The sequence below is a fragment of the Mugil cephalus genome, chromosome 21, assembly GCF_022458985.1.
Source record: "Mugil cephalus isolate CIBA_MC_2020 chromosome 21, CIBA_Mcephalus_1.1, whole genome shotgun sequence".
NCBI classification, from domain to species: domain Eukaryota; kingdom Metazoa; phylum Chordata; class Actinopteri; order Mugiliformes; family Mugilidae; genus Mugil; species Mugil cephalus.
The window spans coordinates 20,284,809-20,306,128 of NC_061790.1; the positions used below are offsets into that span (position 1 = coordinate 20,284,809).

Sequence of the window (21,320 nt, forward strand, 5' to 3'; positions counted from 1 at the left end):
GGAACGATGATTACCTCAGATAATTATTCGAAGAGGGAATAATAATAATAATAATAATAATAACAATAATAATAATAATAACAATAATAATAACCATAATAAATGAATACAGGCAAAAAAAATATTAATATTAATATTTCAGTTTGGTTGGAAAATAGATAATAGAGGGCTCTGTATCACCATCATCCATACAGCAGACAGAAATAAAACTACTTGTTCTTTGTCTTCACACTTACCAAAATAAAATTAAAACACAGTATTATGCTTTTCCTTTTGTCTTAATTGTCCAAAGTACTGCAAGTAAAATGGCCAAATGATTGGAAAATAAATCAGTACAAAGAGAAGTTTATTTGGATGTAAAATATTCTTTATTATCAGAAGTAAAATAGTACAAAAACGAAAATTCAACACGAAATTGTTCAAAAAATGTGCCATTGTGATAATAAAGTGTAGTAATGGAACATACTGTGCTATAGATTGAATTATTTTCAGTTTGAGTGTTTCATAATATGGACTGTAAGGGTAATCCCTCTGCTGGAATTTGTTGCCATTTTCTTATTACACGTATTTCCTGTCTGGTTATTTTAATTTGGATGTTTGGTCATATTCTCGGTGTGGGACAAAAAAACTAAACAAACAACAAAACAGACAAGTACACACGTTTAACAAATAGGGAAAAGAATGTTGATACTCCTAGTGGGTATGTTTAACAGAATGTTAGAATCTAAAATGTGTTTGGTCAGTGCTATATGGGGGGCAGTGATGACAGATGTGTTATGCTGCTGGACAGGTTCCAACGCGGACAGCTCCATTGACCAGAACAGCTTTGCTGAAGTTTGCACGGCTGTTGTTTATGGTCAGGTTTCTCATGCAGCCCACATAGGGCTTCCTGGTGCTGATACTCTCTGGGAGAAACAGAGAGGAAGAAACATGCATCATGTTATAAGCTAGATGAGTTTTTCATAGAAAAGGAGAAATCGCCTGTTGTTGCAGGCTCACCTGGAGCTCCACCAATGAATACTGCCATCTTGTTATCTCTGGAGCTGGGGTTAAGAGGTCCAACAATGTGGTTGATCTCAGAGTCCACGTCAAGTTGGACAACATTGGCATCTCGGATCACTGAGACCAAACAGGGCAGAATAAGTTAATAAAGCCCCAAACTCTACTGAAAAGCAGTTTTTAGCACAAAAAGAAAGTTTTGGGACTCACTATTCTGGTATTTGTAATGTTTATCTTCTTACTCCAATGGTACTCACAAAATCAAGTATGTATCTGTCAGTGTTGTACTGTATGTATGCTACAATGTATATAAGTTCAGTGAGTCATGTACTGAAGCCACAACCTCTGCTTATGCCCAAGTACATCACTGTTCATGTGATTCTGTAATAAATCCTGATCCAGGTTATTAAAATGCTAAATAACTTAGCTATTTGATAAAATAACATTTGGTGGAGACCAGCTGATGATTAGTTCATAATTATCTGTGAATTGATTATACTGTCCACTTGCCTTGTGTCTTTTTCTGAAGACTGCACAAGTGGCAAGTTACTGCAAATATGCTAAGCTAGCCTAGTTAGCACAGTTTTTTGTTATTTGTCTCCATGATGTTTAGATTCAGCATTTGGATTATCCTTGGGATGTAAATCATTAACAGGCAATTTAGGCTTCTGTGTTAATTTGACACCATAGTTAAGGCGACAGCTAGGAGCAGACTCTAGCTGACTGCAGAAAAGCAGCCCCACAGCATGCATGTTGCATCCACTGTGTGGTGGCTTCCTAGTAGTGGCTTCCTTACTGATTGGCCATTCACTTTATGTCAATATACGACTCACTTAATGTGTGCCTAATGCAAAATCCTGCTTAATCTGCCAGCTGTAAATTGAAATACCAAGCTTTAATTTAACCTTGATCAAAATTGTCTTTTGGCATTCTATAGTATTTGGTATTTTGGAATTTTGCAATGTGATCTGTTCAGACTAACATAACAGTCTAATAAGGACATTTCAACCAAACAATGTGGGATTGCTGTGTTGAACATATCCACTGTTCACATTTTCTGCTGTCTCCTTTTTGTTCCTTTTGGATTTTGAGCACCGATAAGGAAATTCTCACCTGTAATCCTGTGCCAAGTGCCAGAACACACGCCTTGCTTAGGTGACACCTTTGTGAAGAACTCATGAGTCCCATCATTTACTACAACCACCACCTGAAATATGCACCAGCATTATACAGTATCTGTGATCCATGGCATTTTACTTGAAATTATGTGAGATAACTGTGCCAAAGACGTACTGCTCCTTGATGAATGTACATAGTGAAATAGTCCTCTTCTGTGCGGGCATGCAGTAACACCCCAGATGCCACACGAGGGCGTATCTCCACCACAAGCTCAAACCTCAGTCCAATGTTAAATGATTCATCTGAGGGAGGAGAAACCAGAGGAAACAAGGTAATGTGAGTGCCAAGTACCTTATATTTTCTGGCTTTCACCACATTAATCGCTTTCTCTGTGGTGGGTGTACATGTGAAATCACTCCAACAGCTGCAACAGTTCCCTAGCTTTCTTGGAATATTCGCTTTCCCCAACACCCTGTCCATGCACACGGGATGTGAAAGAACGAGGGGCTTGGGATGCCAATGAGCCATGTAAATAACAGATGCTCTGCTTGGAAAGAGTAGATATTGACAAAATGTATGTGGTGTCACATTTTGGAAGGAAGGCTGTACAAACTGTACCCAGGACGACATATCCTCCTTCCTCTGAGAAGTATGTTCCAGTCTCAGAGGGTCCTTCAAAGCACGGAGTGACCCCAAATGTCTCTTCTGCGGAGGCCAACCCCTGTCCATCAAGCTGAAGGTTCTTTAGACATCCAGTAAAGCTATATGCAGAGTTTCTCTACGGGGTAGAACAAAAAAAGGATCAAATTAAAGTAGCAAACTACAACATTTGACAAAACTAATTGATTCTTTTAAAATGGAAAGCACACCAGTCCAGTGCACTTGGCTTTTTCTTAGGGTGATTACTGTTGGGTGTTCACAACGTTGAAGTTGATGTGGGCATGTAGATATCATTACACAGTGTGTTTTCTAACTTTATGACTTTACTTATATCATTTTGTATGTTATAGTTCAGCACTTAATAGTAAATGCCACTTGTGGCGATAGTGGTTGTTGTTCAATATTGTGATAGCACTGATATTGTCATAATCCACAGAGAGTTACGGAACTTTACATGACTATTATGGATACGTTCAAGTTCAATATGGGTCAAGACAAATAATACAAAGGATATAAATACTTCAAAATTCATATTTAGCATGGAGCAAGAGATACATTTACAATTAACACAAGCGTAAGGGGAAACTCTCCTACTGAGTTTCAAAGAGCACCATTTTATTTATTTATTTATTTTTGTTAAATCTCTTTCACATGCCATCCTCTAGGCCGTACCTGAATATTCGTTTGGGCTCTCCCTGGGGGAACTCCTCCAACATAGATGGGGCTGCTGACATGCCAAGAGATGTTGTTTCCCTGAGCTCTGTCTTCCAACACTGTGTGCCCATCCATTATTAATCGGCCCATGTTCCCATTGCGGATAAAAATAACCTTCGGCATGAGAAGAGGTTGTGACTTCAGTACATGACTCACTGAACGTACATCCATTGTAGCATATGATCAGTACAACACTGACAGATGAAATAACTTCATGAACTTACATTGTGCCATGCGTCATCATTGTAACGTTCGTCACTCCTGATTTTAACTCTTTTATCTGCCACGTTGAAAGTGTATACAAGTTTCCCATTCGCTAGGAAGAGAGCCATAAAGTTTTCCTCTTTCACATCAGATATATAAAAGATGAGGCCAGAAGATGAGTGGGTCCTCAGGGATAAGGAGAAGTGCGACCTTGAAGGAGTGAGATACGTTTGGTCATGTGTGCAGACACTAAGGCACCTTTGAACAACATGTATGAATTACATGTGAGCAGGCTTAATATTGACCTTACTTTTGAATGGTTCTGCACATTCATTTTGAACGGCCTGACCTACCTCTCAGAAATGGAGCTGGGGAGGTCTACATAGTGCTGCCTGCTGTTGGAGACACCACCAAATTGGAAGGCTTGACGGGTTGCTCTGGGACTTGAAGAAAGGTAACAGGGCTCAGATGGCACCTGTTCATCCCAGGTGACCTATGGGAATATATATTGTGTGTCATGTTAGTGTGTATAAATCTAATTTCAACCAAATGAAGATCCCAAAAAAGACAGGATTCATTTAGATCTACTCTATGAACTATTTTCATTTTACCTTCTGCGATTGATTCCGTTTGGCTCTAGAAGTTTTATCCTTGTGCCTTGACAGCAGCGCAGCAGGGGGGGGCTGCACTGGACAGTCCTGTAAAGAAGCCTGTACCTTCATGGGGTACCTCTGGAAATCTTCAGCCTCAATGTCCCGGTCTTGCCTATAGGAGAAATAGTGTGAAAGAGTACCAAAAGTCGCTTAATGCATTAGCTTACATCCATAACAATAGACTCTGTGTCGTTAATTAGTCAGTTCACAGCTGTATTTGTTGGTTGCTTCTTTGCATACACCAGACAGACAGAAAAGAGAGACCTCCATACTAATCAAATAATGCATAATTATTTTGAAAACCCCCTCTCCCTCCAGGCTGCAGGGATTGTTCAATGGTGATTTACCTGTTGATGTAGGCGTAGCTTATGCAGCCTGTGAAGTTCTTAAAGCTGCTGCTTGGAGATCCTCCATAGTAGATGCTCTTTCCACTGGAATCTGATGACAATCTTGTGGCAGCTGATGATGGACGCTTCTTCTCCTGCTTGTCTTTGTCATCCACCAAAAGTGAATACCTGAGGTGAACATATCAACAACGCACTTAAGAAGCTGTTGAAAATGTCCCCTTTATTCCCCCACAAAGCCAAAACACAGCATGAAATTTGGTCAATGTTAAGCTGGCACAAGTCTGACTTTGGTCAGGGTGTAGTCTAAATACTTGAACCAAAAAAAAAAAAAAAAAAAAAATGCTTTGCATTTTCTTTATAGCCTTGATGTTGTTCTTTCCATTTTCTGACTTGAAAGCATGTGAAACATGAAAACACATGAAAAAACTTGATAAGTTAACTTATTGAGGAGTATGTGACAGCACTAAGCATCAGAGCATCACAGCACAAACCTGTGAAAAAAAAGAATAAATAAATCTGAAACACTCAAACCTGTTATAGCTGGTTGACAGATATTGTAGATGCTTTTAAGTTCCTTCATTTAAGTTAAACTATAGAATGTAAGAAAATTATCAAAAATCAAAAATAAAAGAAGTGATTTCAATGCAAGTTACAGTTACTTCTACATCAGCTACTTTTTTCACAGCTATGAAGAGGTTGGGGACCGCTGGTATGATTGTAATCGTATGTCTATACAGAACATCATATTACATTTTATATAAATCTTCATTGTGACAATTTACGTCTCCAGTGAAAGCTGTGAGCAATCAAACAGTATTATTGCATTTATTGAGCTGATTGGATTTTGTTTGTTAAATTGTACATTTACTACACAGTCTTAATAAGATACACAATTCAACCATATCTTGAGCAAGAGCTCTTAAAAATATCAATTAGCCAAACCACCAGAGGTGCTCATGAGACACTAAACTTGGAATTTTGCTTTTAACGTATATCAGTACTTCAATATATAGCCGACAGTGTGTATTATTGAGAAGAAACGAAATATGCAGGTAGCTAGATTCAAAACCAAATTTGCACCAAAGCGTTAAATGAAACACTTACTTCTGAGTGTTCACTGAGGCCATTAAGAAGTGCGTCTTTCCATCATTGTACTGTTTCTTGTGAGATTTGACCTTTGTGCCTCTGTTGTTCAGCACCACCGCTCCGTTCTCCAGAGAGATGCTGAACTCGTCAGACTGAGGAGAAGAAAACAAGTTAGTGGCTATTAGTTAACAAAATTAGATCTTTAAAGTCTTAAAATGATCTTAGCAAAAACATTAATTTTGCATGCGATCATCACACAACTTTATAAAAATGTTTTGTGTATGAAGACAAAAGTGCTTTACCCCTTCACTGACGTAGAACAGGAGTCCGCTGGGAAGCAACGTTCTGAAATTGAGTCCCCCCTCGAATTTGTCAAAGGGTGAAATCTTCGCTGTGGATCCCAAGTAGCTTTCTCCATTGAAATAGGCTTTACGAGACATCTGCCGGAGTAAGAAACACATTTCACCTTCCACACTCAGTACCCTTCTTGCAAAAATGAAAACAATTGTGTTAGACTGAACAAAGATCCTCCCATGCAGAGTAAGTCAACATTTAAGTGTGTGTGTGTGTGTGTGTGTGTGTGTGCGTGTGCGTGTGCGTGCGTGTGTGTGTGTGTGTGTGTGTGTGTGTGTGCAAAAGGGGGTTCAGCGAAAATGAGTTGGCCAAGCAACATTAGGTGTGATGGTTAAGGTGGTTGTGGAATGTACAACATTACAGTTTTTCTTCGTTAGTTTGGCTCATTTCTCGAGAATCTGTGGACGGTCAGGAGGGGGAGGGTGGAGTGTTAGCTGTGAAACTCTTTATTTACAACACTGTAGGCTACATATACTTTTGCTTGTTTCTTCTTATTGTGTTTATATTACAGTATATTATGCTGTATGCATTTTTTTTACTCTGATGTATGGAAGTTACTTCATGTGTGAGAATGAATGGTTTTCCTTGGCAGTATGAGTGCAATGTATGATGTCAAACCCTGGAGGTCACTCCCTAAAATCCTATGTATTTATTTTTCAGTTTTATACACATATGTATTCTGTTAGCGAGACGAAAAAAAATACTACGGTAATCATTTTCAATGAATGTCTGGGCTAAGATAAGAGGTGGACATTAGTGACAAAACATCTAAACATTTTGACTTGCAGTATTTACACAATGCCAGTGAGCTTTTGCAAGTAAGCTATGGTGTTGTGCTGAACTGTGAGACTGTTTTGCCAAATGATCTTAGAGTTTTGAGAATGTAATTTCTGTTTCAAGAAATGAGCCAAACCAGTGAGGAAAACTGTAAGTCACACACAGTGCATTATCATTGACAAAGTGTGAAGTAGTGGAGGGGCACACATACAAAGGACTCCTCGGGGCAGCCACTGCTGATGCCAATGGTACCAGGCTCCTCCAGTAGGTTGAAGTCTTTTTTCTGGAACTGGAATCCTTTCACGCAACCCTTCAGGCCAACTACAGAGGACAGCTCCATCCTGGGATAAATAAACAAAAAAAACATGTACAAATACTGAATTCTCCAATCACGGTAACTACAGTATGTGACCAAAATAACCTCCTTAAAATCCCAGAGGAATCACTTGTCTGTCCCCAATATTCCTCAGTTCAGTGCAGTCACAAGAACAGTTTTGATTCTATGTAAAATCACCAGGGATCTGACTATCCTATTCTTGGTTGTTGCGGCTACATATTTACACAGCCAGAACACAACAATACAATGTGTTCAGTCATCTAATTTACCTGGATTTGAGGACGCTGGATGGGGCCCCACCGATGTATATATCTGAGAAGGGCAGTGTGGTTTTTGGATTCTCCATGGATTTCACATGGCTCTTGTCCACCAGTAGTATAACCTTCTTCGACTGATGGTAGATCACTGACACCTGAGGAAATGTCCCAGCACTGACAGTTAAGGCAACACAGTCCCATGTTCAAGTCTGGATGCTTAAAACAAGTAAATATATAGAAAAAACCGACCTCGTGGTATCTTGCATCATTTATCTGCAGCTTCTGCAAGTCACTGTCTAAAAGTTTGGGCCCATTGCTGAAGCCAAAGTCATACATTAGGCGTAGGAAGCCATTCTTTAACTCTAAAAGGAAGAATTTATCCTGAAAATAAGACGATAAAATACGTTAGTTGAACATCACAAAATCTGAAAAAAATAAATAAATGACTTCAGCCGATTATAACCACTCTTTATGTTTAGAGCATTAGCTCACATGCTTACAAGCTCACTTGAATGACAGTAAAAGATCAGGTATAACATCATGACCACTGAGAGCAAAAGTAAATTACATGGAATGTCTTGTGACAATTCAGTGTTCTGCTGGTAAACTTTTGGACCTGGCATTCATGTGAATGTTACTTAAATATGTACCACCCACATAGACCAGACCATGACACTATGGGATACAGCCTGACATAGACACAAACACTAAAACACTTTAGGAACAACTCAAATAAAGATGAAAAATGGCACAAGGTGTTGACCTGCCCTTAAAATTCACTAGATCCCAAAATGATCAAGTATCTGTGGGATGATCCATAGAGGCCCCTCCCTTCAAAAGCCCCCACTAATGACACCCTGTGCCAGACCCCACAGGACACCCTCAGAAGGCCCATGTCCATTTTCTGATGAGTGAGTGAGTTTTGGAGGCGCAGGGGAGACCTACACAATATTAAGAAGGTGGTCATAATGCTATGGCTGATAAAAACTTTTAAACCCCGTTCTGCCCAGCACTAAACCACATAAGGGATTATCTGTCAATGATCTGCTCTGACCTTGCATCTACTCTGCAGGTGATTAGCACGAGGGCAGAATTATATTTGATCTTGGAACATTTAAAATATGATACTTACTCCATTGACCATGAGAAAAAGGACACCATTGTTTGAGACGGTTCGCACTGCGATATCAAATCTTGTGACAACACCAAACTTCCCCCTCCTTTCAATATTGTTGATGAGTGCGTAGCCCATTCCATCAAACAGGTAGCTGGCAATACGGCTCTGGGAGAATGCCAATTTATATCTGTACAGGAAGAACACAATGTGGTACTTAAGACAAATGTAAACTGTCAATGTGAGAAATTCAGTTCAGATCGAGCCATTAGACAATACTTCAACATAATAATAGGTATTAAATAGGAAAGCTCCTTACTACATGTGAACTGGGCTCAAATTGTCAGAACTGTTAAAAAGGATAATGCAGAAGTCATCGAGGCTCTAACTGCAAAGTTAGGGTTATAGAATCCAGCCATGCAAAATGGTACCTGGGGCATGGTGGTGACGTTGCAACATCTATTTTGTGAGTCTTTTTGAAATTATAGAGACTGATCACATCATTGTTCAGCGAGGCCAACTCGATGCAGCCCACAAAAGGAGCAAGACTCAGAGGAGGTGGTAGCTAGTTTGTAAAAAAGAAAGAGTCAGTGTCACAATCTGAGAAAAAAAAGCAAATAAACAACTACCCATTACAATTAAGGATTTATTTATATGAAGTTATTGTTAAAAAATGTAGTACCTTGACATCTGGTGGGACACCACCAACATAGAACACTATGTCATTGGGGTTGATGTCAAACAGCGAGTCAGAGCCAGGAGCTTCGCCTTTTTGGATGAACTTCTGCTCATCTGTGGAGCTCTGACTGGGAATGGTCAGGAAGACTTTTCCATGTCTGCCAAGCCTGCAAATAAATGCCCATGATTAGCATGATTGACACACTGTGTCTGTTTCACTCTATACGTATGTACAACAAGCCCTACTGTCTGAATCTGGGAAAAGAATCTTGTTGAGTCATCAGCACAGCTATACTGCAGTTCCCTAAAGTGTAATAGACAATGTTCTCTTCATATCAGTGTTCTTTTCATTTTCATTAAATAGACCAGATGGAAAACCTTGATGGTAATGCTTAGGTTAACAGAACACAATCTTTTTATTTCATTTGCCTGTGACTAAGCAGGTAGAGAGGGTTGTACACGAACCAGAGCCTTAGTGGTACAATATCCATTACATGGACCAAATGCCATGTGTTCTTGAGCAAGACACTGAATCCCAAGTTTCTCCTGGAGCTTGACAATGATGTGTAAACATGTCAGACGTGTCATTGTGACCATAAAAATGCTTTGAGGACCAGTTGGTAGTTGGTACCATACAGTTCAAGTCAGTGGGAGTTACCAAATTGTAAAGTCTATATGCTTGCAGTCAGGTACCAAGCTATATAGACATTGCCACAGTGTTGCAAGTAGTCAGAAACTCTGTTACAACTGCTTGTGCAAAAGTTGCATTATGAGGAATGCTCATTACCTCTCTACTCTGATGTTGTTGAAGACTGCAGGCCATTGACTGACAGGCTTTGAACTCAGTGGGATCTCAACATCTTCATCCCCTAGGTTGTACACAAACACTAGGTTGTCATTCTTGATGGCCAGCCCCATGTAGTCTTTTTTCCCCTGGAGGCAGAAAAAACAGAGTTCAGTAATTTCTTAATAGGGAAATGTCACGTTGCATTGCTATATTGGTTTCAAAAGTGTAACTCTCATTCATATGTGACTGCTAACATTTGTGGCTGCTGAGGCTATTATTCCACACTAGAAAACAGTGGACAATAATTGGTGCATAGATACAGTGCTGTTAAAATCTCCTAGGTGAAGGGCTATAAAGGAGAACACAAAGGCCCCACATTGGGTGCGGGGCATGGCACTATTTATGTGATTTAACACTAAGTTGGAAGGCACTCACATGCACTACTGTGTCATGCGTCTCCTGGAGACCTTTAAATGCGGCAACTGTGCCCTATTCAAAGCCTGTCCCTCCTGCTCCCATGATCACACCAAACTAGTCATGCCCACTGCTCACTGCCCTTTGTCTTTGCCCTTGGCCTCTGGGTGCAAATTTATGTGGCATTTGTTTTATCGTAGCTGATGACCCCAAACAGCAAAGCCATCAAATTGATTCTGCCTGGATTCCTCACATTTCTGTCTCCCAAGTACAAGATGAAACGGTCCTCTATGGGATCCTTGTCGGGGTCCACACGCATGAACAAGCTGATGGATGTCACTGTCTTTAGGTCTTCTAGGTTGCTGTGAGGGTGGACCTCCACAGAGGATTGTCCGTTGAACTTCATAGACACCTGGACCTGGGGTAGAAAACAAATCAGAATGACAAAGAGCTTCTGGTGAGATCAGAAGATAAAATACAAAGTTTGATAGAATAAATCACAAACTCCTTTTCACAAACCTGAGAAATTATACTTTTTAAATCCTGTATACACACAGCTTGCTATAACTTAAGTTTACTGTGAGTTTTTGCAATATTACCTGATATTTATCAGTAACATATTTTAAATCCCTTCTTAAAAACCTATGCTTTTTGGGGTGAAAAAATATTTATGTATTGTATATATTGTACTGAAAAGCACTTCATGAATAGTTATTTATTTTTAATTTTATTCATAATTAAATTATTCTATTCTGCTTGTATGGACAAAGTAAGTGGACAAAGTTTATTAATGCTAACAGTGAAAATTTATTTTTAGTTTGAGTCTCAGTTCTGCAACAAATGTTTATACTTAAAATGCTTCCTCCACCAACCTCTATTTCTCAAAAGTAGCAATCATAATTCAAATTAAGATCCACAAATATAGCCCATGAAAAACCATGTCAAGTGATATCTATCAAACAGAGGTGTGCTTTCAATTTTTGTATTATATTACTTACTTGTCATTATTTTTCCTAGATAATGTTTCCTCTTTGACATAAACTAGACATATGGTACACACCAAGCCAGTAAAAGGTAATGAACTAACTTTCTTGGCCACACTCCTGGCTTGGGCAATGAGTTCTCGGATTCTCATGATGTTGGTGGTCACATTGTTGACAGGTTTCTTCTCTTCAACCACCTTCAGCTTGTCCAGCAGTTCAGGAACAAGCTCACTCAGATTATCCACTGCAAAACAGGTCCAACAAAAACATGAATTTGATATGATAGATATAAAAATGTCAGCATACACAGACTGTTACTGGCCTTTTTTATAATCATTCTTTGGATTCCCTACTGAAAATCTTTGGAAGATCTCAGATACAGATGCCCTGAGGTTCTACCTGCTTCCTTTGCTGAGTCAACAGCCTGTTCATAAGCATCTGAGGAGTATTCATTGTTTTTCATGTTCTTGTCCCACTCTTCCACCTTGCTGCTGATGGGGGTCATAGTCTGAAGTACTTCTGCTGAGCGGTTCAGAGTCATTTCAGCCACTTCCAAGGTGAACGCAAGGCGCTGTGGTGTTCTGTCTAAAAATAAATAAATAAAAAGATTGGTCAGAAAGTGTAAATCCAAATATGTCAAAAACAAGAATATTTAGCTTGTGGAGAAAAGCAGGCAGGCAGAAGAAAGTATTTGAATTTCAAATAGTTTGGGCTTCATTTAATTTCTGTCTGCATGCAGAAATGTAGGGAGGTAATAGAAGCAATGTCCCTATTATTCTTAATAATTCATACATTTAGTGGGGAACAGAAACAATTTCTTGGTAAAACTGTTTCAGTGAATACTGAAAAATCCATTCGGGGAAATAAAGTGAACTCGGAGTGTTAACTGGAATTGAGAATTCTGTTGGACTAATAAAATGAGGAAACCAATCAAACTATGTAACTAGATCAATAAACCAAAGAACTGACTGAACTGAAGTCTAGATACAAATGTATAAACTAAGACAATAATAGGTGCGTTAACATGCACGTGAAAAAAACGAATTGTTGCCTTAATCAACTAAAACAGGAGAATTTAAGTGAATGTAAACAAGTTACCCCGATTCTCTTTATCGGATTAAGACATCCAGATAATGCAATTGGAATTCGATTTTCTCCTGCATGTATACGGTAATCGCATATCGTATAGTCAATCAGTGCGTTTACATACAGAGCTTAATCGAGCTATGCTCAAAATTCGACTTTCTGTACAGTCCTTGTCTCAGTTTACATGCAGCGCGAGAAAACTGTTCTCCTCTTCCACAGTCGGTGGAGATGCCTGTCGTTTCAGCGGGATAATACCACGTTAATACGGCCCGATTTCCGGTTGACCCATTACGTGATATAATAAACAAGAGTTTTCGTTTTTTTCCGCCATGTATAGGGGTTAATCGCAGTATTGATCGGATAATGCATGTGCGCATGCTCCACAATCATTGCGCTGGCATGTAACCCCGGAACAAAAACATGCCGGTCACAGAACAAGAAGAAGAAGGTGAATGGAGCCGATAGAAGAATTGTCTGAGGGATAGCTCGCAATTTACGGCGTACGAGATTAAAAAATGTACTATTGTCCCTATGGTTGTTGTTTGAAATGCCGTAATAGGTCAACCAGAAAGCATTTTAGTATTAACATGGTATTAACCCGCTGAAAATACACATATCGCCACCTAGTGTGGAGGAGGAGGACATGTTATTCGATTTTCACCGCTGCATGTAAACTAGGACAAGGACTGTAGTCAGAAAGTCGAATTTCGAGCATAGCTCGATCAAGCTCTGCATGTAAATGCACTGACTGTGCTTGATTACCACGGCTATACCATTATATACCATGGCTGCACATTATGGGATATAATCTCTCAGATTGAAACAAGCTTGTACACCAAAACCATGAGAACAAAATACTGAACCACAGGAATGCTGTGCGAAAAAGGGGAGAATGAGTTATGAAACCACAATGGGGAACCATGGAACTGGATTGCTTAATCATGGGACCACACTGAAACCAGTGAAGCAATTAATTCTAGAACTCCAGTTGCCTTTATTTATTTATTTATTTTGGATTACTGAGAACCTTCACATCTACAATGATGCAAGCTTCTAAGATACAAGCCTCTACTGGTAAACATTAGTAAAAATTCACCAAACAGTGGACCCATGATATTACACTGGTGGAAATGACAATGTCATCACAAAATTCCCTTAAAAATTTAAACGAACAACATTTAGAGTATGTTGTCTAATTATTTATTCACTGCTAGCAAATTACACACTCTTCATAGTTCTTTTCTGCAAGGGGTCCATTTGCAATAGTTCCAGCAAAAGGTTTACCAGTCTACACAATCTACAAAGTTTGTAACTTCCGTTTTTACTTAAATATCATTCTCTAAAACATGACCTCCCGAGTATGGCATACATATGGCCTATCTGAAAAAACACAGAAATGACACAAAAATTTGCTCATTTCAAGAAGTCAAGTATAAATTTACCTGTCTGAATTTCACTTATGTCCTGTACTATTTCTGCAAGTTTTTTGGTGTTTTTATCCATCGTCTCTTGAGTCTCCACAGTGTAATTCAGTTTGTCAGCCACCTCAGACTCTATATCTGTGACAGAAATGTACATTACACACAGAGTTATGAAACAAGGATTATTTTGCTCAAGTCTAACTCTGTGAAACTCTCCATACCAATTTGCTCTGAACGTAGCGATACAGATTCCTTGAAAACATTGGCGCTCTGTGTCATCAAGAATCCCAGTTGCATATTGATCCCAGTGATGGCCTAAAAGTCAAACATGCACAATAAACAAAACATGGCAGGCTAATTAAAGCTGAATTAATGGATTTTTATGACCTGACATACATCTTCAGCTCTTTGGGATAAGTTGAGGGTGGTGAGTGACGTGATATTGGCATCATCAATGTATTTCACTATGTTGTTGTAGACGTTGGCAGCACTTATGGCCCTCTGCACAAAGCCATTGGCATCACTGTCTTTCAAATCCCTGGGGGACACAAAGTGTTAGATGATGAGCTGAACATTAATCACATTATCTGAAAGTTGCACTTGGAGGTGAAATGTCAAAGAGAAACGCTTTAAATAATTTTATCCCACTCAAACTACATTTGAAAAAGGGATAGAAACATGGAATGGCAAACAAAATGAATGTCAATATTGCTTGCATGTTCTCTTCGGGGTATTATCTACAAATCAAATTGTATGATAATCAATTTATAGGTTCCCATGTCATGGTTCATTTAGCGTCCATCTCTTTTTTCTTCTACTTTTAGAGATTTACAGTATATAATATGAATACTATATATTACATTATTTGCCTGGAGCTGAACACCACAGACAGGGAGTAAAAGAAGAAAGTTTTTACACTTGGTTCTGTCTTTATGGATATTACTTGATTATGTGTATAACAAAATGTATTTCAAAAGGTTTCTCACTCCTCCAGTTTGATGGCCTGTCTCTCCAGCTCCTCAGCATGCTCATCAGCCCTCTGAACCAAATCCCTGTCAGCCATCGAGAGACGCTCCGTCTTCTCTATCAACTTCTCGCTGGCACCATCGATTGCTGCGTGGTACCCAGTCACATTCTGCATACACAACGGACAAGTAATAAATATAAATATTTCAGTTAACACTTGCAAGGGCATTCCATATGGCGTAAAGAGAAACCCTAAAGGTGAGGCATGATGGCATCCTTGTCTGAGGCATGGAAGTTTGAGGGTCCTACACCCTCAAACTTCATCCAGCCCAAGTTTCAAGGCTCTCACATGCTCACAGAAAAATGAGCTGCGACTTTTAAAGTGGCACTCAGCCCCTTATCCTAAACCCTAACCCTAACCCTAACCCCTAACCCCTAACCCCTAACCAGGTTTCAGTTGTTGTTCCCGGGATCTGTTGAAGCCGCTCTCCCAGTTTGGGATCAACGCCCTGAGTGCTCCTACTACCAGGGGACCACGCTTGCCTTGAACTTTCACATCTGTTCCAGCTGCTCTTTCAACAAATGGTACTTCTCAACTTTTTCATGTTCCTTCTTTTTGATGTTGGCTACCACAGCCTCTTCTCTGTGTCCACCACCACTATGCCAGTATATTTTATTTTTGTATGGACATAAGGATTTTTTATCATGTGATTAGACAATGTGAGTAACAATGACACAAATGTTATAATGAACTAGTTATATGTATGCAGAGTGCAGGCCACATGTGCACACATTTGCAGCCACAAGAAGTACAGGGGTAAGTACAAACATATGTCTGTGTCATACATCTGCACATTGGCTGCATTACAAGTCACACACTAGACAGGCTTACATTGTTACCTTGGGATTAATGTAATTCCCCATAGAGTAACTTAATAGAAAACTACTTAACCAAAAAGAGAATCCCTGAGAATGCTACTCATTCAGTCTCCAGCAATCCACAAATTGCTTTCAAATTGAATTTACCAGCAGTGGAGTCTGAAGCAGAGCAGGTCTCATGGATCAATTTCATGAATAAATTCAATTCAAGCTCCAGGATACTGCAGTCCAGCTATCACAGTCTATTAGATTAGGATACTTGCTGGCCTGCTCATCAACCTGAGCATTATTAGACGGCAAGAGCTGTCCGACAGCTGATTCCATTTTACCTCACCTGCACCATAGCATCCACCTCAGCCACTGTCCTCTCTGTTAGAGAGATGAAGCCTCTGGCTGTTTCCACTGTGTCATTGACAGCAGCTTGGTCCTCTGTTAGCCTCTGCTGTTTTGCCTGGGAGACAGGAAAATAAAATATCCATGTTAACTTTTATCACCCAACCTTGGAGTCCAGTTATATTATGTTTTTGGGACGGGGGGAGCACTGTATGAGACAGTGCTAGTGCCAGTGCCCCCCCCCCCCCCCCCCCCCACCCGGTTGACTGCATGACCGAGTTTGGGACAGTGATGAGATCTTTTTACTGGCTGTGGTCACCCAACAGTGTGCACACTATGACTGCTGCTGGTGTCAACCAGTTGCTGAGGTTAAGAAGAGCCCCAGATTAGGAGAGGCTCTGTGTTTAGTTAGTGCACTATTCACAGCAGAGACCCTGCTCATGGAGATGCCCACTCCTGATAACACACATTGTGAACACAAATACATGAACCCAGATAGTTTGAGTGAGATAAAGAAAAATAGATAGAGTCTGTCTAGGTTTGTATATAAGCAGGTTTTTACAAAGCTGGATCCAGATTCCAACTGTACATCAACAGTTTGCTCATCATATTAAAATACAGCACACAAATTTGGAGATTGGAACAGTGTCTTTGCATTAACAATCAAACAAAAACTGGAAGGAGACACCTTTTGTAATACACCTATGTGATAAAAGTAATCAAAAGTCAAGATTACTTCACAGAAGTAAAATGCGTCCGTTGCATTCACTCTGGTTCCAGCTAATATCTTTGAAAGCCATGTGGCCCCATCATGTCCACAAGCTAGTTTCTAGGTTTGTCTGTCTGCTGTTGGACAAGTAGTGCGCTGTGCAGTGGGTCTACCAGACTGTACTGAAACTGTATATAAAGGCAACCATGGGCAGTTTTGTCAGGTCAGATATTTTTTTGCACTGCACCATTGCTTCTCCCCTTGTATGAGCCTCCCTCTAATGTAAGAGGCCAAAATTCCCACAGATGGTTTTGTGTTTCTGTTCTCACCACTTAAATTCCACAAGTAATAGGCTTCTCTGACATGCCTTGTAAACTACAACCAGATCTCTCTCACTCTCTTTCTCTAGCCTTTCTGCAACTGTGCAGTGATAAACAAGGATGGGTTGCTGGTTGCTCTTGTGTATTTAACGTGTGAGATTCTCAGTGTGACAAAGCACTCATCACTTTAAAACTGTTGAGCTGATATAAAGCAGACAGCCCAGTAGGAAAAAGAACTGCCAACACACTCTTTGCAGCAGAGAGAAAGACTGTGGGTTCTTCAGCATAACTAATACATCCACACCGTCACACACAGCTAAGGTGTGCTGGGGAGGGGAGAGATGTGGGGGGTCATGAGAAATCACCTCGTTCCTCTGGAATTTGAGGATACTGTTTCTGTTCTTTTCCTCAGTCTCCTGCACCGTGCTGACTGCTTTCTGGAGAAACCCCCTAGCATCAGACAGCTTGGTGTAAAAGCGAAGCATGGCCTCTCTGATGGGTGGAAGGCGGCCATCCGTCATCATTAATTTCTTCTCCAACTGACGGATGCGCCTCAGTACTGAAAACACAACCAGAAACACATAGCCGCATTTGAAAGTCATTTTCAAAGACACATTCAGAGCTAATATTGTTCTCTTTCTGACACAGAATCGTGTTAGATGACCCTCTCTCCAGTGGTGCATGCATGTTGCACTGTCATTTGCACTTTATGTCTGTATCTCCTCACATTCATGGGCCTCAGTTGACTCATCAGTGGCAATGGGCTCTTGTGGTGACAGGTCCAGTTTTCTCATCCAAGTGACCATTTCCTGAGCTACCCCAGTGTTCCGCCTGACCACTTCTGGATCCACATCCCGGTAGACACTGTACAGCTCCCAGTCATGGACCATCTCTGTGTACACACACACACAAACAAAGCTGCATTTAACTGCTCTCTTGGCCATCAGCAATTTGAGGCTTCTAACCCTTATACAGTATGCTTAGCAGAAGGAAGCAGCAATGGACAAAGTAAGCTATGTCACCTTACTGTAATAAAAATTTGCCTTGCCAAAGTTTAACAGGTAACGAGGTCACTGCCTGCAGCCATTTAATTGATATAACTTGCAAATCCACAGACATATAGTATACTAGTTCACTTTTGAGTATAGTATATAAATCTCTGTCCATGACTGGCTGTATCGTGGAAAATTTAACTGTTGTTTCCATGTAAAGATTCAGAATTTTTTTAGGATTCAATTTTTTTTTTAACTTATTATACTAATAACAAACAAAAACAGTTTGCAAGTAAATAACATGATTTTGATTCAGCAGTTATATGTAGTTAAAAAGTAAGATTCAATTTGGTTAATTTTTCAAAACAAATATTACCTTATATTGATGTGATATTGAGCATTTTTCACTCATACTGAGCATAGGTCACACAGTTACTCTGTGTGACCTATGAAATCAAATGTCAGTCAAAGTACAGTGAGTTGCAAGCGAGCAAAGCTGTTGGGTACCTTCAATGCGTATGTTGAGATCACTGAGGTTCCTGCTTAACTGCTCAGCCAGGGCGAAGGTCTCCAGTGTGTCACTATCCAGTTTGCTCCCCAGAGTCTTCACAATGCTCTCCTGGAAAACCACAAGAACATGACATCAGCCAGTGGTTGAAGCTACTTGCTTCACTGCCTGGGATTATCAAGGGTTTTCCACAAAGATAAAGGGAAAGTCTGAATAAATGGAATGTCTCAGGTCCAGCTTTGCATGCTGTGTTATGTCACATACAGTACGATGTGATCAGCTATGACAGATCTGCTTCAAGTGCAGTGTGAGTGTAGTTTTAAGTATGGCGGTACCTATCATTACTGGTACACACATGTGTACTGTATGTCTAAGGAAAAAAATAACCTCCATCTTATACTTCTAAAGTCTTCCAGGAATTAGACCAAATGAAAGATGGTGACTTCTCTAACCGATTTTCTCAGCTGTTTGATGTCCAGAACTACAGCGTCCGTTGCCTCCTCCAGCTCACCGATCTGGGTCTTCATCACAGACGACTTGTTTCTCCGGTCATGAAACTGAGTCTGAAAGCAGTCGTTGAGTTGTTTTCTTATATTACAGTATTCTTGTATATTCTTGTGGATGAGAATGGTGGAAAGGTTAGTTTCATGTAAAAAACAAAACAAAACATGTAATCATACAAAAGATACGTTTGGATGCTGTTTACTGCATTCTGGAAATTACTTACGTACTGCTGCAGTAATCTTTTTTTTCAGTGAACCCACTCCAAATTAATCTGCTTCAGTACAGATGTATTACTTTACATTACACAGTTAAGCCTTTTACCCAATTCTTGCAGGAATAGTAGTCTACTCAAAGCTAAAGCTTGGTAACAGTTCTCTGCATATCTGCAGCAATCACATTACATTTAATTTTAAAACAAATTAAATTACTATGGATTTAAATTGCCTTCTACTTGATGCAGCATTTACAGAGCATTGATTGTTTTATATGTGCATGTACCTGCAGTCGATGAGCAGTGTAGTTGTAGTATTTGATTCTGTCGTTGGCAGCAGCACCTGTGGAGATGTTCAACACTCCAACCTTCAGCTGGTCCAGTGTCTTATTGGACAGCCGTAAGTCCCCAATCAGATTCCAAATGCATTCATCACAACCTAAAACCAGAAAAAAGCTTTTATGTAGTTCTTTTCAATACTGTCCTCTTCTGCTGTGGGGTCTCTATTACTGTTGTTTGCTCCACTTACTGCTGTTGCACAGGTTGACAGTTGAAGACTCTGCCAGGCATTCTCCTGTGTGCATGTCACAGTAGCCACTCTCACAATCGCACTCTATGAAACAGCAAATGCACTTCATTATAGAGTGTCAGACAGAGGGTTCTCCTCAGTTTAAATTCTTGATAGGTCAGAAACAAGTCAGAGCCATAACCATATATACAGTATGTCAAGACACACAGATGGTCATTTGGCTTAAGGCCAGCTCATCTGTCTTGCAGTCCCTCTCGTGTTGGACTGATCGTTTTAACAGCTGTGTATATTAGCTTTAGGTTGCGCTATGATTTCATCCAACTCTCTGCAGAGAGTCTCAAGCCACAAGGTCACAGCTTTCAGCAGAGGCCTCTCTGACATCATAAGCACTACTGCAATAGCGGGTGTGGGAATGTGCATTCAGCCGAGCCTTTTTCTCTGGGAATCTGCACTGAACGCTTCAACAAATTGTCAAGAGGGTAAGTGAATATGTAGCATGTTGTGTAAAGACAGTCAGCTTACTCTGGCAGCCAGAAGGGCCGTAGTCCCAGTATCCTGGAAGGCATCGCTCACAGTAACGACCTCCAGCCCCCGGGCGGCACGGACAGCTGTGGGTGAGAGGATGGCAGGTGGAGCGAATGGAAGCTGGCGCACATTCACACATCCGACAGCCCTGACAGCTGTGGAAACGAGAGTAGCCCTCCTAGAAGAATGAAAACATTGTTCATTGAAAATTAGGCAGTTATTATTATAAATGTCATGTTTGTAACATCTTCCACACCACTCAAATCTGAAAACAAAGCAATATTACAAAATACCAATTTGACAATAATGGTGGTCAACTAACAGTTTGACTATGTTCTACTGGTGTGAGGGCTCATATGATATTTTCATTTAATCAGAGCAGTGACTTTTTTGTTCTGTACAAGATGTTGTTTTTTTCAGACCCTTCTGTCTTTTTTGTGGAGTCAGTCCAAACAGTTCTGACCGAAACCTTACCTTAACTATAGTAACTTTTTTGGAAAGACATGTAACCCTGGTAATCACGAAAATGGAGGACTTCTACCTATGGCTACACATACCAGAAACCCCAACATCAAATACAGCAAAGCTCATTTATCAGAGCGTGTCATCTAAACACTGAAAATTGCTGGTGAGATACAAATATTTTATTTTAACTGAAATCTTTTAAGCCCTGAGATAGACTGGTGATCTGTCCAGGGTGTACACTGCCTCCAGGAAAACTCCAACTTTCTACATGTGGTCCAGAACCAAGGTTGAATTGAATTGAATTGAATTGAATTGAATTGAATTGAATTGAATTGAATTGAATTGAATTGATGTAGAGGGCAACTTCTTTCACAAGATTTCAGAAATCC

The 21,320-nt window shown here is 40.0% G+C and overlaps 1 protein-coding gene across 1 annotated transcript in view; it reads right to left on the reverse strand.

Annotated features, from left to right (window-relative positions):
- Positions 1-345: 345 nt before the first annotated feature.
- The window catches only part of lama4 (laminin, alpha 4), a 29,843-nt gene continuing 8,868 nt past the window's right edge, over positions 346-21,320 (reverse strand). Inside the window, exons 7-40 of the mRNA XM_047574071.1 lie at positions 20,464-20,644; positions 19,942-20,025; positions 19,700-19,851; positions 19,150-19,260; positions 18,697-18,808; positions 17,925-18,089; positions 17,563-17,756; positions 16,170-16,286; positions 14,977-15,125; positions 14,387-14,528; positions 14,212-14,305; positions 14,012-14,128; positions 11,883-12,068; positions 11,588-11,727; positions 10,754-10,918; positions 10,087-10,232; positions 9,304-9,466; positions 9,053-9,186; positions 8,640-8,811; positions 7,757-7,888; positions 7,520-7,662; positions 7,125-7,254; positions 6,085-6,222; positions 5,801-5,934; positions 4,697-4,864; positions 4,308-4,461; positions 4,050-4,189; positions 3,717-3,906; positions 3,451-3,606; positions 2,737-2,896; positions 2,293-2,420; positions 2,113-2,206; positions 1,000-1,119; positions 346-905 (exon numbers count right to left, since the gene is read on the reverse strand). Coding sequence (XP_047430027.1) covers positions 775-905; positions 1,000-1,119; positions 2,113-2,206; positions 2,293-2,420; positions 2,737-2,896; positions 3,451-3,606; positions 3,717-3,906; positions 4,050-4,189; positions 4,308-4,461; positions 4,697-4,864; positions 5,801-5,934; positions 6,085-6,222; positions 7,125-7,254; positions 7,520-7,662; positions 7,757-7,888; positions 8,640-8,811; positions 9,053-9,186; positions 9,304-9,466; positions 10,087-10,232; positions 10,754-10,918; positions 11,588-11,727; positions 11,883-12,068; positions 14,012-14,128; positions 14,212-14,305; positions 14,387-14,528; positions 14,977-15,125; positions 16,170-16,286; positions 17,563-17,756; positions 17,925-18,089; positions 18,697-18,808; positions 19,150-19,260; positions 19,700-19,851; positions 19,942-20,025; positions 20,464-20,644 — 4,842 coding nt within the window. The 3' untranslated portion in view covers positions 346-774. The remainder of the gene's footprint in view (positions 906-999; positions 1,120-2,112; positions 2,207-2,292; positions 2,421-2,736; positions 2,897-3,450; positions 3,607-3,716; positions 3,907-4,049; positions 4,190-4,307; positions 4,462-4,696; positions 4,865-5,800; positions 5,935-6,084; positions 6,223-7,124; positions 7,255-7,519; positions 7,663-7,756; positions 7,889-8,639; positions 8,812-9,052; positions 9,187-9,303; positions 9,467-10,086; positions 10,233-10,753; positions 10,919-11,587; positions 11,728-11,882; positions 12,069-14,011; positions 14,129-14,211; positions 14,306-14,386; positions 14,529-14,976; positions 15,126-16,169; positions 16,287-17,562; positions 17,757-17,924; positions 18,090-18,696; positions 18,809-19,149; positions 19,261-19,699; positions 19,852-19,941; positions 20,026-20,463; positions 20,645-21,320) is intronic.